This window comes from Agelaius tricolor, unplaced genomic scaffold, assembly GCF_023055355.1.
Source record: "Agelaius tricolor isolate 1412-34295 unplaced genomic scaffold, bAgeTri1.0.p SCAF_5, whole genome shotgun sequence".
Taxonomy (NCBI): domain Eukaryota; kingdom Metazoa; phylum Chordata; class Aves; order Passeriformes; family Icteridae; genus Agelaius; species Agelaius tricolor.
The window spans coordinates 55,061,624-55,075,091 of record NW_027269265.1 but is presented as its reverse complement, the minus strand read 5'-3'; the positions used below and the strand labels follow the sequence as shown (position 1 = coordinate 55,075,091).

Sequence of the window (13,468 nt, the reverse complement as noted above, 5' to 3'; positions counted from 1 at the left end):
GTTGCACTCAGTCCAGGCTTCTGCATTTCTGCTGCATGTGCTTACATTTGAGAGATCCAAAGCTCTGAAATGCAGAGCCTTTGGAGGGAGCAGAGGGAGCTGCAGGGTTGGAGCTGCCATTCACAGTGAGCACATAAAACATCACCACTCACCACCTGCTTTTTGTCCCCCTGCTCTTCTCATCCAGACCAATTTCCCTTTCCTGAGGAAAGTGCATTTCATTATTCTTTCCTTCAGGGCTGATGTTCCACCTTTCTCTTGTCTCTGCCAGCCAGAAGTGTTTATTGAATGATGGCTTTTCCAGAAAGCTTCGATTGGCAGTAAGCTCAGGCATGGTGCTGTACATGAAAGGAGGTAACTCCAGCCCAGAAAAAAAGTGAATTAAATCAGTGCAAATGCAGGTGGACAGACAGGACACTGAGGTGAATCTTCCTTACAGGCTCCTGTCTTCAGTGGGAATCACAAGAAAGAGGTCACACAACCCTGTGAATAAAACTGTAACCATCAGACTCCAGAAACTGCCTTCCACTTCAACCACAGGCTCACAAAACCATAAATTATTTCTCATTCCAGCAAGGATTATATTATTTTAACAATGAAAAAACACCACTCAAGCAGCCACAATCATCACACAACAGGACTGACTATCAGCAGAGGTACGTGAGAAATTAACACAAGGGAATTTAGAAGGAAGCATTGGAATCACTTCCTTAATTAAAAGATTTTCAGAAATGATCTTTCACATAACATAATCAGGATGTGCTTGCTTAGTATTACAAATATATAACTACATTGCAATAACCACAGCTTTTGGAGATTGACACCTCTTTAATTTGATAGAAAAATCCAATGGTGTTTACTGTGGGGCAATGGAAACGTAACATAGCTAAACTTCAACGTATTTATTTTCTACCGTGTCCTCTGGAAAGAAAGGCTCTCCCTAATAAAGCCAAGAGATACCTGGAGTCTAAAGCCACTTTGAATTTAGTCCCAGCACACCATCAAGCCCACAGCAGTCATCCCCAAGGACATCAGGAAGTTAAATTTAGGTTGTTAAGTGCCAAGCCCCTGTTCCCATGCGTGCCCGTGGTAGGACACGGCAGCGGGAGGCTCCATCCCTGATAAATGGTGACACAAAAGCACCCAGCACACCCAGCAGACTCAAACAAATCCCATCCTAAATGGATCTGCATTAGCTGCTCTCATGTAGCGTGTGGATTTTATAACTCTCTCAGCGGGACAGATGGAGTTCAGTTTGGAAAAGCAGGAAGCAATCTGTGTTCCGAATTTCTTTCCCATAGGTGTGGGATGGAAATGTATCGATCACCCACTGTTGGTTCCTTATGCAATTCCAGGAGCCTGCACTTGAAGAGATGTTTATCGATTCAAAGAGCACCTCAAGTACCTGGAACTCAAGAGTCCTTAGGAAAGGCATTCTCTTGTAAAGCCTGAGCAAAACGTTAAAATGTGGAAAACATTGTTCTGAGCTCAAACCACAATGCACACCTCAGGTGTTTGCCATCAGAATGTTAAGAATTCTAAATGGGTATTTCTCTGAACCAGCTGGAAAATCCTACACAATTGCCACAGCCATTATAACCTAGAGGCAGAACTGCTGAACAATCATGAATTCTTTATTTCACATAGCAAAAATCAAAGGGCAAAGTTTCACCCCACATTTTGTAGTTCCATGGATTGCTGTTGATTTTTGACTTTGAGGCTACGACACAGCAAAAGAAAAGTAGCAGAAGCTTCTTGGCTCACCTCATTAAAAAATAAAACCTATTGCTTGATTACTATTCTATTAATATCACTAATTCCCTGTCTTTATCTAACAGTGCTGCTGAATACATAGAATATGAATGATATAAAACATGACCTCAAGGAGATACATATTCTTGCCTTATGGAGACACACATTTACACTCCAAAACTATATTAAAAAATAATCAATTCTGAAGCTGAGATGTAATACATCTATTTAGAAATTTGTCAGAAGCAAATCACTACTTTAGGAAGTTTACGGTTGTGCAGTATTTTGTACATTTAATAAAATAATAATGCTTTTGTTGAAAATAGATCAGAACTGAAAGGTTTTATTTTATAAATAAAATTAATTTTATCCATTTGAAGTTCCCTTTCATGTGTAACATTTTCGAAATTGGGCAAAACTCACCGATGTAAGGTAAGATAGAATAAAGAAAAGCAGTAAAATTGAATTTATTTTCTTTAAATAATAGCCAGTAAAGGTTTATATTAATTGCAGAAATAACCCACATTCTCTACCAGGACAATAAAATGCTGACAATTTTCCTAAATTACTTTATAGTAATGTTATGAAGAAATACAAGTAAAAAAATCATATTCAGCATTTTTCTACATGCTTCTTTCCTGGACAGAAGAGAACTCTTAACATTTTTTAATTATATAATGTAACACAAGCTCAATATTATGCATTTTGAAAGGAATTAACTGTGTATATTAATAGATCTGATGTCCAGTAGATGGCAAAATATCAGCAACCACCACCTTTAATCTTGGCACTTGATTCATTCAAACCCCAAAGTAATTTTTCTTTTTGTTTCCAATATCCACTTTCTATTTCATTGGAGAGCAGGATTAGGTTTACCTTTTGGATGTTTTCTGTCTATTATCTGCTTGAAAGATAATTTCATCTTCGTCAGGTCTCGATACAACAAAGCACAATAATGTTACTATCCTTTAAATAGTCCTTTGAAGACAGTTTCTTCACCACTGAATTTTTTTTTCCTCCAAGAGCATTCTGCTGCTACTGTTCCCAAATTTGCCAGCACATGTTAGCATACTGTGTACTAAAATCTCTTAGCAACAATATCTTAGTGTCTAACATTTCCCTTCTTCCAACTATGATTCACGGAGCCATCTGTAGTCAGATATTGACATGCAGCATCCTAAAATAGGCACCTTACATTTGCTCAACAACTAGTTTTAGCATCTGAAAATATAAATTGTGGGGAGAGGGCCAATATTTCTGTGAGGCTCCTCAGCATTCCCTGGATCATTTCAGCACTGTTTAAACAAAGGCTCGCCACGAGCGCTTCGCCTCAATATCGAGGGCAAAGTATTCGCGCTTTTCCAAACGACAGCGCCGCTTACGTAACCCTCTGAGCAATCCCAGGCTTCCCTGGTGAGGACCCCCTCACACTGCTACTCAGGCTGTTTTTAATAGTAATCAAAGACTAGGTTTTCAAGCTCCAAGATCCGGGCCATCTTCACACCCTTGGAAGCCTCAGGCTCATGGGAAGCATCCCACGATAGGTGGGACAAGGTCATTGTCCCAGCTGGGTGAAGACAAAGGGACTTCTGCTGTAGGAAATGCAACAATATCCCACGCTCAGGAAGAAAATTTACAACCACAGCCTCCCAAGCACTGCTTTTGCCTCCCAAAACTCTTAGCAAGCTTGCCCTCAGATAATACAGCATCTTCTTTTCAGCTGCAGCAAGTTAACTCTTAGCAGCAAAGACTTTGCATAACCCAAGTTATTCGTGGCAATGCGCTGTGCAGCTCTGTACAACTTAGAAGAATAGTGCTGTACTAAAAATGTTAATTAAACAGGAACAGGAAATGTTAATTAAAAATAATCATATTCAGTAGAATACATTATATAGGAAGAGTTGATTGGACAGATTTGGAACTGTCTCAAGTGTGAGAAACACACTTTCACCCCAGCAAAATCAGTGGGATTTCATCCACTTCAAAGAAGCTGAGATTTTACCCTAAATACTTTTCAGCAATTAATATTTTAAAAACAAGCAAACACACAACAACATGCAGCCAAATACAGCTGGACTTTATCAAAAAAAAAGTACGCTGCAAGCATAATAGTGCTGGCACATTTTCCTTGCTAAAATGCTGGGTTTGCTTGCAAGAGATTTGACAGCCCCCATGGGTCTTCTGGAATACACTCAGTAGCCATGAAGCTGTGCCAGGGCTGAGCAAATTCCAGTCAGAATACGGGGAAGGCAATCACTCTGAATGACCTCTTTTCTGGCTGTTTTAGGTCCTGCAGCGCTGTCCTAGCAGGACTGGACAGCACCTAAAATGCCTGCATCTTTGTTCATTTTCCAGTCTTCGTTACTAAGATTTAAAAGGCAGAACCTGTGTTTTATTCTCCACTGTCCTTTCACGAACACACACAACTGCATGAATTAGCCATGACTGAATACCTCCAGATTAAATTAAGCCTGCATGGACACCAAGATAAAAAAAATGTAAGTCCTTCCCTCACAACATGGGAGTAAATCACTTCTAAATCATCTCCTCCCTAGGCTTTGAAATGCAAACTTAACTCCTAGGACAAAAGGAGTCGTTGTTATGCAAGAACCAGCTTGACAGGAAGTGTTGAACTGAATACACCAGCAAGTCGAGCAGAGTTACAAGGAAACATGTCAGGAAGCCTAAAAAGGAACACGCAGGCAAATCCAATCCCAGGCACAACTCCGCTGCCTCACGACATTCTTTTATTTCCCCCTATTTCTTGCAAGAAGAAGTAACTCAGATTTTTAAGTTCTCCTACTTTGTTCGGGCTGTATTGAGCCTCCTCCATGGTCACTGCCTCTATTTGGAAATACTATGTTTCTATTTATTCTAAAAGTAGAGGAAAAAGCCTTCCATCTTCTTCCTGCTTCTCTGCTGAAACGCCACCCAGCAAGTTATCCTCAAGCAAGATGCATTTGCCTACACTAATGTTTTAATTATTAAAACAAAGCAGAAAAAGCCAAGTGTGATACGCACACACATTTACAATTACAGACTCATTCCTCAGGAAAATCTAGCTCAAGCTGGAAAGAGCCATCAAAAGCCAGTTATTACATAATCCTTATTACTGCTACATGGGCGAGCAGCGGTTCCAAAGGAGTATTTACTGAAAGCAGATAAAGCCAGGTTGCAGCATCAGATGAATCAGATAAGACACAGCCAGCAACAAAATTGACTTAATTTTCTTCGTCCCCTCCAATAATATGCTAAATCAAAAAGCCATGAAATGCAATCTTCTCCAGCTGAACTCTCCTAGAAAAAGGCTGAGAACGTGTGTTATTTGCTAGGTTTTGTTTTCCTTGGTGCTACGGGTAACATTGGGCTGTGCAGAGAATTCAGCTCAAGGGTTTACAGGTCTGTGCTGCTGTAGAATGAAATCTTCCACCTTGCCAGGCAGCCTTACCTCATGGAAAAGCCAAAACCCACCACGTTAGCAGCTTCTTCCCTGAACAATTTCAGAAAAAAAGTCTTCCTACTCACAGCAGACAGACACTTCCCACTATTTCACAGCAGAAACTTTCAGGGATTCAGCTCTGCAAACACTTAATAATATAGTGTTGCTTCAACTGCTAAACCAAATGGCTGGAAATCCTTTTGGAAAGCCCTTAGGATAAAATGCATCGGTGAATAAGACACTGTGATTATTTTACCTAATACATTTGGTGGCTCCATTCCAAACTCTGTGGGTTAACTACAATAAAACCTTTGGAAACAGCAGTCTAGCAATAGCCCATGCCAATAACATACTCTGATGGAGATGGGATTGCCAACTGCATGCCAGCAACGCTCCCTCCAAATGGCAGTGGAAGAAGATGCTAAGTCTGTCCTTCAGGCACAGATTCTACATTTCTATAAGGAGCAAGAACTTGGATATAGCCAGAAGATAACGCTGAGTAGCCTGTTTTGAAATGCAAAAGCAGGAGATGATGCCACACAGCACTCAACCATCATAACTCCAAGCATGAATCCATTCCTGCAGGGCTGAAGTGCCCCCGAGTCCCACTCACAGGTTATTTTATCTCCCAGAAAAACTGAACGGTGTTAACATCTGAAAACAACATGATTTAAATTAGGATTATACAAATCCCCACTGCCTCTTGTAACTTCACCCACAACAACTAACTGTCTGAATCACACTCAAGCCGTTCCTACTCTAAGGCAAGAGCTGGTGGTGACCCTTACAATTTACTTTGTTTATTTGTCCCCTTTTGGAACTTCTGAACGTTTTTCTGGTGGGAGAACAAACAGATTGGCTTCTAGCTACCTCAGAGGGTGCACTTTTCCCAGAGAAATTGGACTGCCTGTGGCAACACCTGAGGCATGTCAGCTGGACAGCCCTGTCTGAGCATGGAGAGAATGGGGAAAGGGGGAAAAGAGGGGTCTTGGATCATTTACATGGAACACAACACAACAGATGGTCACATGGAGACTCCTCCAGAGTTTGCTTTTGGTTAAAAAAATGAAGACACATCCTGCAGTTAAGTATTTTTAGCATATCCAAGCATGGCAATATTTTACCTTTCTCAATAAAAGGTAATCATACTATATCATTATTTTATGCTTTACTTCCATTTGACTGCATTTTTGGAAAATGACAGGGTTAAAACAAAGGTCAGAAGGGACCAGCCAGTACTAAGAAAACCATCCCTGAGTCAGGACGAATCAATTTAACTCTATTTTGTATCCATATGTATTTTTCTGCTTCTGTATCTCTAATATTCACAGGAATATTTCATTTGCCACTACTTCTCCTGATATCATTTCAGTTATTCCCCTTCCTTTTAATTATTATTTTTATTTTAATTACGTCTTTTTAAGAAATTGTGCTGCGTGTCCCTACATATATACAGACTCATGTACATTTTTGATTTTTAAAGGAAAAAATCCATAGTTTGTTCTGGGGTGGTCACTTGTATAGATTTATTTTTTTTTTTCTAAGTATGAGTAAGTTCCATTATTTGACTAAAATCAGGAAAAAGCTGGAAAAAGCTTGAAGTCTGACTAAAGGCAGAATGCATCATGAGCTCATAGCTGTATATTTTGCCAACTATACCCAATATTCAGTGACTCATTGTTCACACAGGTGCTTCACAAAAGGAATTAAGATGGAAATAAATAAGTGGAAAAAGCAAAGTCTTTGTGTAATTCAAGTGCTCCATGAACACAATGGTTCCATACTTGAACATCATGACAGGAAGCATTATTTTATATTTGTGAAGATGCCTTTTTGAGGCACCTGATCAAGATTTTGGGGTTAAAATTAGCTTTCACACCCTTTCCAAAAAAAAAAAAAAAAAAAAAAAAGGCAAAGAAAAATACCTGAGAAGAACTTTCTGCCCTTTGCCTGTAAATTTCACCCAAAAGAGAATAATTAAAAATGCCAATAATCTAAATCTAAACTGGGCTTTGGGAAGCCATTTTAGTGAGGTGCTGGATATGCCCAGCTGTGTCTGTGTTCCCCCCAGCCAGCTCAGCTTACAAATCCACGGGTTTAGTTCCTACTCCTGGTTTTGGAGCCCTTGTGTCTGAGTCAGTCTGGAAACCAGTTCCCACTGCCAGGTTGTTAACGTGGAGATCAGCACACAGGGCAATAAAAGAAAATAAAACTAAACACCACAACATAAGACAACAGGGGAGAGAGGACAAGGAGGGGTGGGTCAGCACAGTTTTTCAGTGTGAGGAAAACAACACATGTTTTCCCTTGCCCAGACTCCAAAAGAGCTGAATCATTTTGTTTTTCCAAATAACAGAGATAGCAGGCATGAAAAATTTCAGTTCAAATGATTCAAACCTGGCAAAAAAAAAAATGTGAGCAATGGAAAATAGAGGCAGGGCCAACACACTGAAAGGAGCAATTCTACCTGCAGTGGAGCTGGAAGATTGCTGTTCCTCCTGCAACCCATGGGATGTAGGCACATGGATTATTCAGGCTGGTCTGGGACAGCAAGGGTCAATTATTAGGGACACCTGAGACACAAGACATTCTCAGGTACAACCCTGCCCTTAAAAGGTGGCACTAAATACCACCTCAGAATAGCTGTTCTGTACATTGAAACACATTTGTTCTAAAAACACTGACTAATTGTAAGCACTATTAGCTAAAATAGTGTTTTATTGCCCATTTGAATTATTCATATGGAGCTGCTGATCACTAAAAGAGAAAGACCTGATAAACAAGGTGTATGGTCATTTTAATTTACTTCGTTTCAACAGATTGTAAATACTACAAAACTCAGATTTCTGAGCTATTGGATAATTATTTGCTAGACAGGCAATGAATTATTTTACATTAACCTAGAAGCACAAGAAATATGTGGAAAACCAAGTAACTGTGGACAGCAATGGGATACCATGGCTTTTCTGAAAGGCTGTTTCAGGAGGTTTTACTAATAAAATAGCATCTAAGTTACTTAGATGGCCCAGCCAAGATGGGCTGAGTAAGTGATTAATAAACAGAACTGGCAATATAATATAACGATGGGGCACAAGTTTCATCTCACCTCAAATTGCTAAATATGACATACAGGAAAATTTCTGCTGACTCCATGTTCTGCAGGCTTTCAGCAATGAGTGACATCAGCTGTACCCAACACCAATTGCTGACTCTATGCAACCCAGGAATGGGTCAGTATGAAACACATCCCTGCAAAGGCAGCTAATACAAGGTTAGGTGCTTAACAGCCAAGCTTTTTTTGTATCCTCAACACCTGGCAATGCCATTCCAATGCTAACTCTGCTGGACACTGAAAAGGCAAAAAGGACACCCAGATCCCAGGTGGGCACGGTGTGGAGTCCCTGATCTAAGTGGCACAGAATTCAGCCCAGATTATTTTTACTTCCTGCCATCTAGTGTATCTATGCTTGCTTTAACAAGCCCTGTGATTTGGTGAGAAGTGAGCACGTGCACATTTATTCTTTTGGTGGCAAAATTGCACCACGTTCATTGGACACTGATGCCTGATACAAACTCTGCCACTAATTTTCATCAAAAGAAACAAAGCCTTGGCAGACATTGAAAACAGGACACAAATTTATCTACAAATTTCTGGATCCTGTTGTTTCTACAGAATAGCGCAGCTTTCATATCATCAATTTTCTGAGTAGCAACTCCAAAGATTCATCCTTTTAATGCTGCTGAGAAAGGGACATAATGGAGGTGACTCAAAGGAATAGATGCTGCAGCTACAACCACTCTCATTATGTACATATGAGATGCCTCAATGTTCCTGCCTGCTGATTACATGAGCAAACATTTTTAGTATGCAAAATCCTATTAACTCAAGGGGATTCTGCATAATTTTATAACAGCTCCACTTGTGGTGTTTGATCGACTGGGTCAGCAACAGACAGATGGCAAAGAATTAATTCTCTAAGGCTGCTTTATTGCAGGGCTGGCGTTGGGGTTTCCTCTACTCACTCAGCTGGGATAAAACAGAACTTCTTCTACATCCCCTACACCTTTTTCTCTTCTAAGAGCAAGAACAAGAATGTTGGAGCTGTCAGCACAAAGAGGAAGACAAATGAAAACTCTTCTTTATGACATTTACCCTCCCCTAAAAAATCCTAAACCAAAAAGGAAAGTTAACCTCAAAGCCATAAAGTAACACAATAATCCAAGAGATTACCCTGGAACTCATCCCTCCAATAATTAGGGTTTTCTCTTGCTCCATTTCTTGATCACTTCATAATTCTGAGGTGCAGAGAAAAGTATCAGACAGTACTTAGTGAATTTGTGCTTAGCGTGTATTTAGATGGAAAATTATTAGCAGTTTGAAAGTGGTCCCTAAAATTAAATTCTTAATGCACCGTTTCCTCAGTTTGAGAAAAACAGTCGCAAAAGTAAACAATAATCTGGCTGGGACTTATAAACAGAACTCTTAAGCTTGTAAGATCCACAACTTAAGCCCAGAAAACCTTCAAAATATGGAGGGAATTAAACTGATACAGAAATATTTGGCTGAGGTTTTTTGAAAGCCCTGTAACTAAGATAAACTTGGAAGAGTTAACTCAGAGACCCACATGGATCCAGCAAAAATTCCAACTGTTTCACTTAAAGCATTGTCCCTTGAATCCTCTGCCAGCAAAATCCAAAGTGGGTCAAAAAGGCAATGGGGTAGACACACCAAGGAAAGATAAATCAGGATTTCTTTTAGTTGAAAGATTCCTTGGTTTGGGGAAACAGCCCCATTCTGTTTCACCACAGCACAGTTCCTGTTAATGGTACTATGCCATCATTCTTCCGGAAGCACTGATTTTTATAACTTGAAAAAAAATTCTTCTGGTGTTTTTTTTGTGGGTTTTTTTTTTTGGTTTTTTTTTTTTTAATATTACAGTTTCCATCCTGATTTCTCACATCACTTTGCATCGGGAATGTTTCTCTGACATTCAAGCTAATTAAGCCTGCTTCAAAAATAAGGGCTTGAGGTTGTCAGCCATACCTCACACTGCACAACCCTTTGGACAAACAATTCTCCTCCATTTGGATTTTTAATTAAGCTTCCTGAAAGTGCTTTCATATCAGAAAATGGGGACAAAATTTTGACTAATCCAAAGCAAGACTTCCATTTTCGTTTGGAGATGGCAGCTTCAGCCTCTAACGCTGACAGTGCACTAAGTCAATCCCATCCCTGAAACTCAGCCCACCTCTTTGGCCTCACATCCAAGGAAGGAAGAGTTTCTTTTTGGCTAAATCAAGAGGGGCCAAGCAAGCCAAAGTGCCCAGACAATCCTTGGACCACTCTTACACAAATCTTGGATCTTTCCTACAGGAGACAGGAGATCAGCACAGAGCAAGGCACATCTGACTGCAGAACACCAAGGATTTCATCTTTTGCCACCAACAGCTCACAGAATTCTCAAACACATTAACAGTGTCACCAGATGGTGTGTTCCTCTCATTCCTAATTATTCCAGGACCTCTTCACTTAGTGAATTAGAAAAAAACCAAAGTTTTCACTCACTCCCTCCACACCTGTGCTCAGCCTTGTACGATGTGACTCCTCCCCAAACCCAAGTTCATTTGATGTTTTCTTCCCAATATTTCAGGGGGAAGAGGTATTTCGTTTTTTACCTGAAATGGAGACTGGCTGTTGTAATTCTTGATCTCCTTGTTGGCTCCCCGGAACAGCAGCACCCTTGCACAGCTCTCCTGAAAATGATGGAAAAGGAAACTTGTTCATAAAGAGCCTTTGGCACTACAAAGACAGTGACTGCTAAGAGGTCATGAGGTGCTTTGGTCTATATTTTCATGATAAAAATAAACCAAATATATTATCTGAGAACTTAAATTGTTAAAACAGCATTTTAAAAATGACAGGGCTTCAGGTGCTTTGCAGTATGTTAGGAATACTAGGCAAGTGTAAAGAAACATGCAGGAATACAAGAAGTAAATACCTTATTCAATTTCCAAGTAACTGCACTGACAAAAGTTCCATATTTGACAAATCAAATTTTGCACAAATTTGACTCCCATATGGGGTTTTTTTGCCTATTTTGTAGAAAAAACAGTACTGTTGACAGAACTGGGATGAATTATATCCTTCCCTCCTGCTAAAAGTTAAACAAAGCAGTTTTACCATTTATTTTGTTAGGGACTTCTTTCAACCTATCCTCAATATTAAAAGTATGATTTTTTTTTTTTTCAGTACACATTAAATTATTTGATCTGCCTATACACACTGCACTGACCAGTCTTGTTGCCTCTCTTTTCCCCTAAAAAATGCTAGGAGTTACAGCACAAGGAGGAAAATTTGGCTTCAGATCCTCCAAACTGAGAAAATCTGCAAAGGAAATTCCTTAAAAACAATTTATTTTGGCCAATACAGTGCATTGGTTAAATCACTGTTCTCCATGGCTGTTAAATATGACTGCCCACAATCTGGTAGAAATTCTTGGAGGTTCTGAGTTGATTCTCAGAATTTTTGATGATTCCTGTATGGACACTGTTTCTTACTCATCATCTTTAGTGCTCATCTTAGGGTCTTATGCAAATCAATTCACATTTCAAAAGGGTTTTATATTCCCTCATCACAAATATTGTTCTTAATTTCCTTGTGCTTTCTGTGCTGTCTTGATGTGTTGTGCTATGGAGTTCTACCTAATGAGGTATTTGGATGTGCTACCTTTCACTTTGAACAGCGAATTTGCAGTCAGAGAAGACAAAGTGCATAATTTAGGTATTTTAGTGACAGAAATGAAGCTTATTTACTAGACTCTGAGTCACAGGTTAATTTGCAGAAATTATGATTGAAAATCATTACTGTCATTGTGTTTTCTAATTTCTCACCATGGATTCTTGGTCCCATTAAGTCTCCCCATCACAGGGCTGCCCTAAATGTATCTGGAAAGGAGGTTATCCTACCTTTTCCTCAACTGAAAAACAAAAGAATTTATCCAGATGGTAAATGAACAATTATCTCTTAGATTATAATTTTTAATGATATACAATTAACTGAGATAGTCTCATTTGCTTGCACTGCAATCTGCACTTTAGTTGCATTTTCTCTATCTCTAAACAATTGATCAATGCCCAATTTTAATCAAGAACTTGAAGATATAAATAATCATATTGAACAACATACTGTATTTATTGGGTGATTATTCATTTGTTTATCAGAATAAATCATCCAACATTACAACACCAAAAGAATTATACATTCAAAAATTCTCTACAAATTTAACTGAGCTGTCTGCAGTGTAACAAAAACATGCAAAGGGATTGATTAACTAAATGATTGTGACTAGAAAGGTTTTGCCAAAAGTTGTCAAAGAGCTGTTCAACATTAAAAAAAAATATTTGGGTTAAGTATTGCATTTGTTTGTTTATTTATTTTTATTCTTTTGAAACAAACAGAAGCATTCTTAACTTCACGTTTGCTCCTTTTTGTTTCCTCCCCATCTGTCAGATTATATTCAATTTTAATACTACAACAGCCTTCATCTCAGATCCAGTTCTCCCAGTGAAAGAGGGCACATTTCATCCCAGCAAAAAACAGACTTACTGCATGGCCATGGAATAACTTTCAAAACCAAGAGTTTATTCAGATCAGGACTTCGCTGACATCCAGGAAAACAAATATACCAGAACTTCAGAAAGGAAGCCAAGAAGATTCCCCAGGGAAACGGGAAGGGAAGATCAAACGGGTAACGACTCCATCTACAGGAATCTGGAGGTAACAAGGGTACTGCCGTCCTTCCCATCCTCTCCAGCTGGAAAAGGCAGCACCGTTCCTTCCACATGAACCAATAACAACTTTCCGTTAAAAAAAATAACCAAACCACTGGCAAAATCAGCACAGGTTAAGGTTCACAGCACCCCAAGGGAAACTTTGTATTTCCACATACCTGATGAAGGAAAACAGAAGGATGACAGTGCAGGCAGGCGATGGTAAAGTTCTATTCACCAAGCCAAGCTTAGTGACTGTGTAACATTTGAAAATTTTGTAGATGCAGTTTCAATTAGAGTCTAAGTCTCCTGCAGAATAACTTCTACTGAGGTCAGGAAAACATATCTCTGCATGGAAAATGCTGTAATTCTACAGGATTACTCTAATTCCCACCTCATACTGCATAAACTTTGCTAAAAGTGTATGGTCTTGAAAAATGTCAAATTGTCCCCAAAAGTCTTTTTTTTTTTTTTTTAAGTTGAGGGCATTTTAGACCTAATTGAGGA

The 13,468-nt window shown here is 39.2% G+C and overlaps 1 protein-coding gene across 6 annotated transcripts in view; it reads right to left on the bottom strand.

Moving 5' to 3' along the window:
* SHANK2 (SH3 and multiple ankyrin repeat domains 2) overlaps nucleotides 1–13,468 on the bottom strand; it is a 249,330-nt gene that overhangs the window by 223,057 nt on the left and 12,805 nt on the right. For 4 of the 6 annotated variants that reach the window (XM_071428342.1, XM_071428343.1, XM_071428344.1 and 1 more), the window contains exon 8: nucleotides 10,868–10,945. In XM_071428342.1, coding sequence (XP_071284443.1) covers nucleotides 10,868–10,945 — 78 coding nt within the window. Of the gene's footprint in view, nucleotides 1–2,628; nucleotides 2,785–10,867; nucleotides 10,946–13,468 lie in introns of those variants that run through there. The other 2 variants (XM_071428347.1, XM_071428348.1) reach the window with 2 other exon arrangements.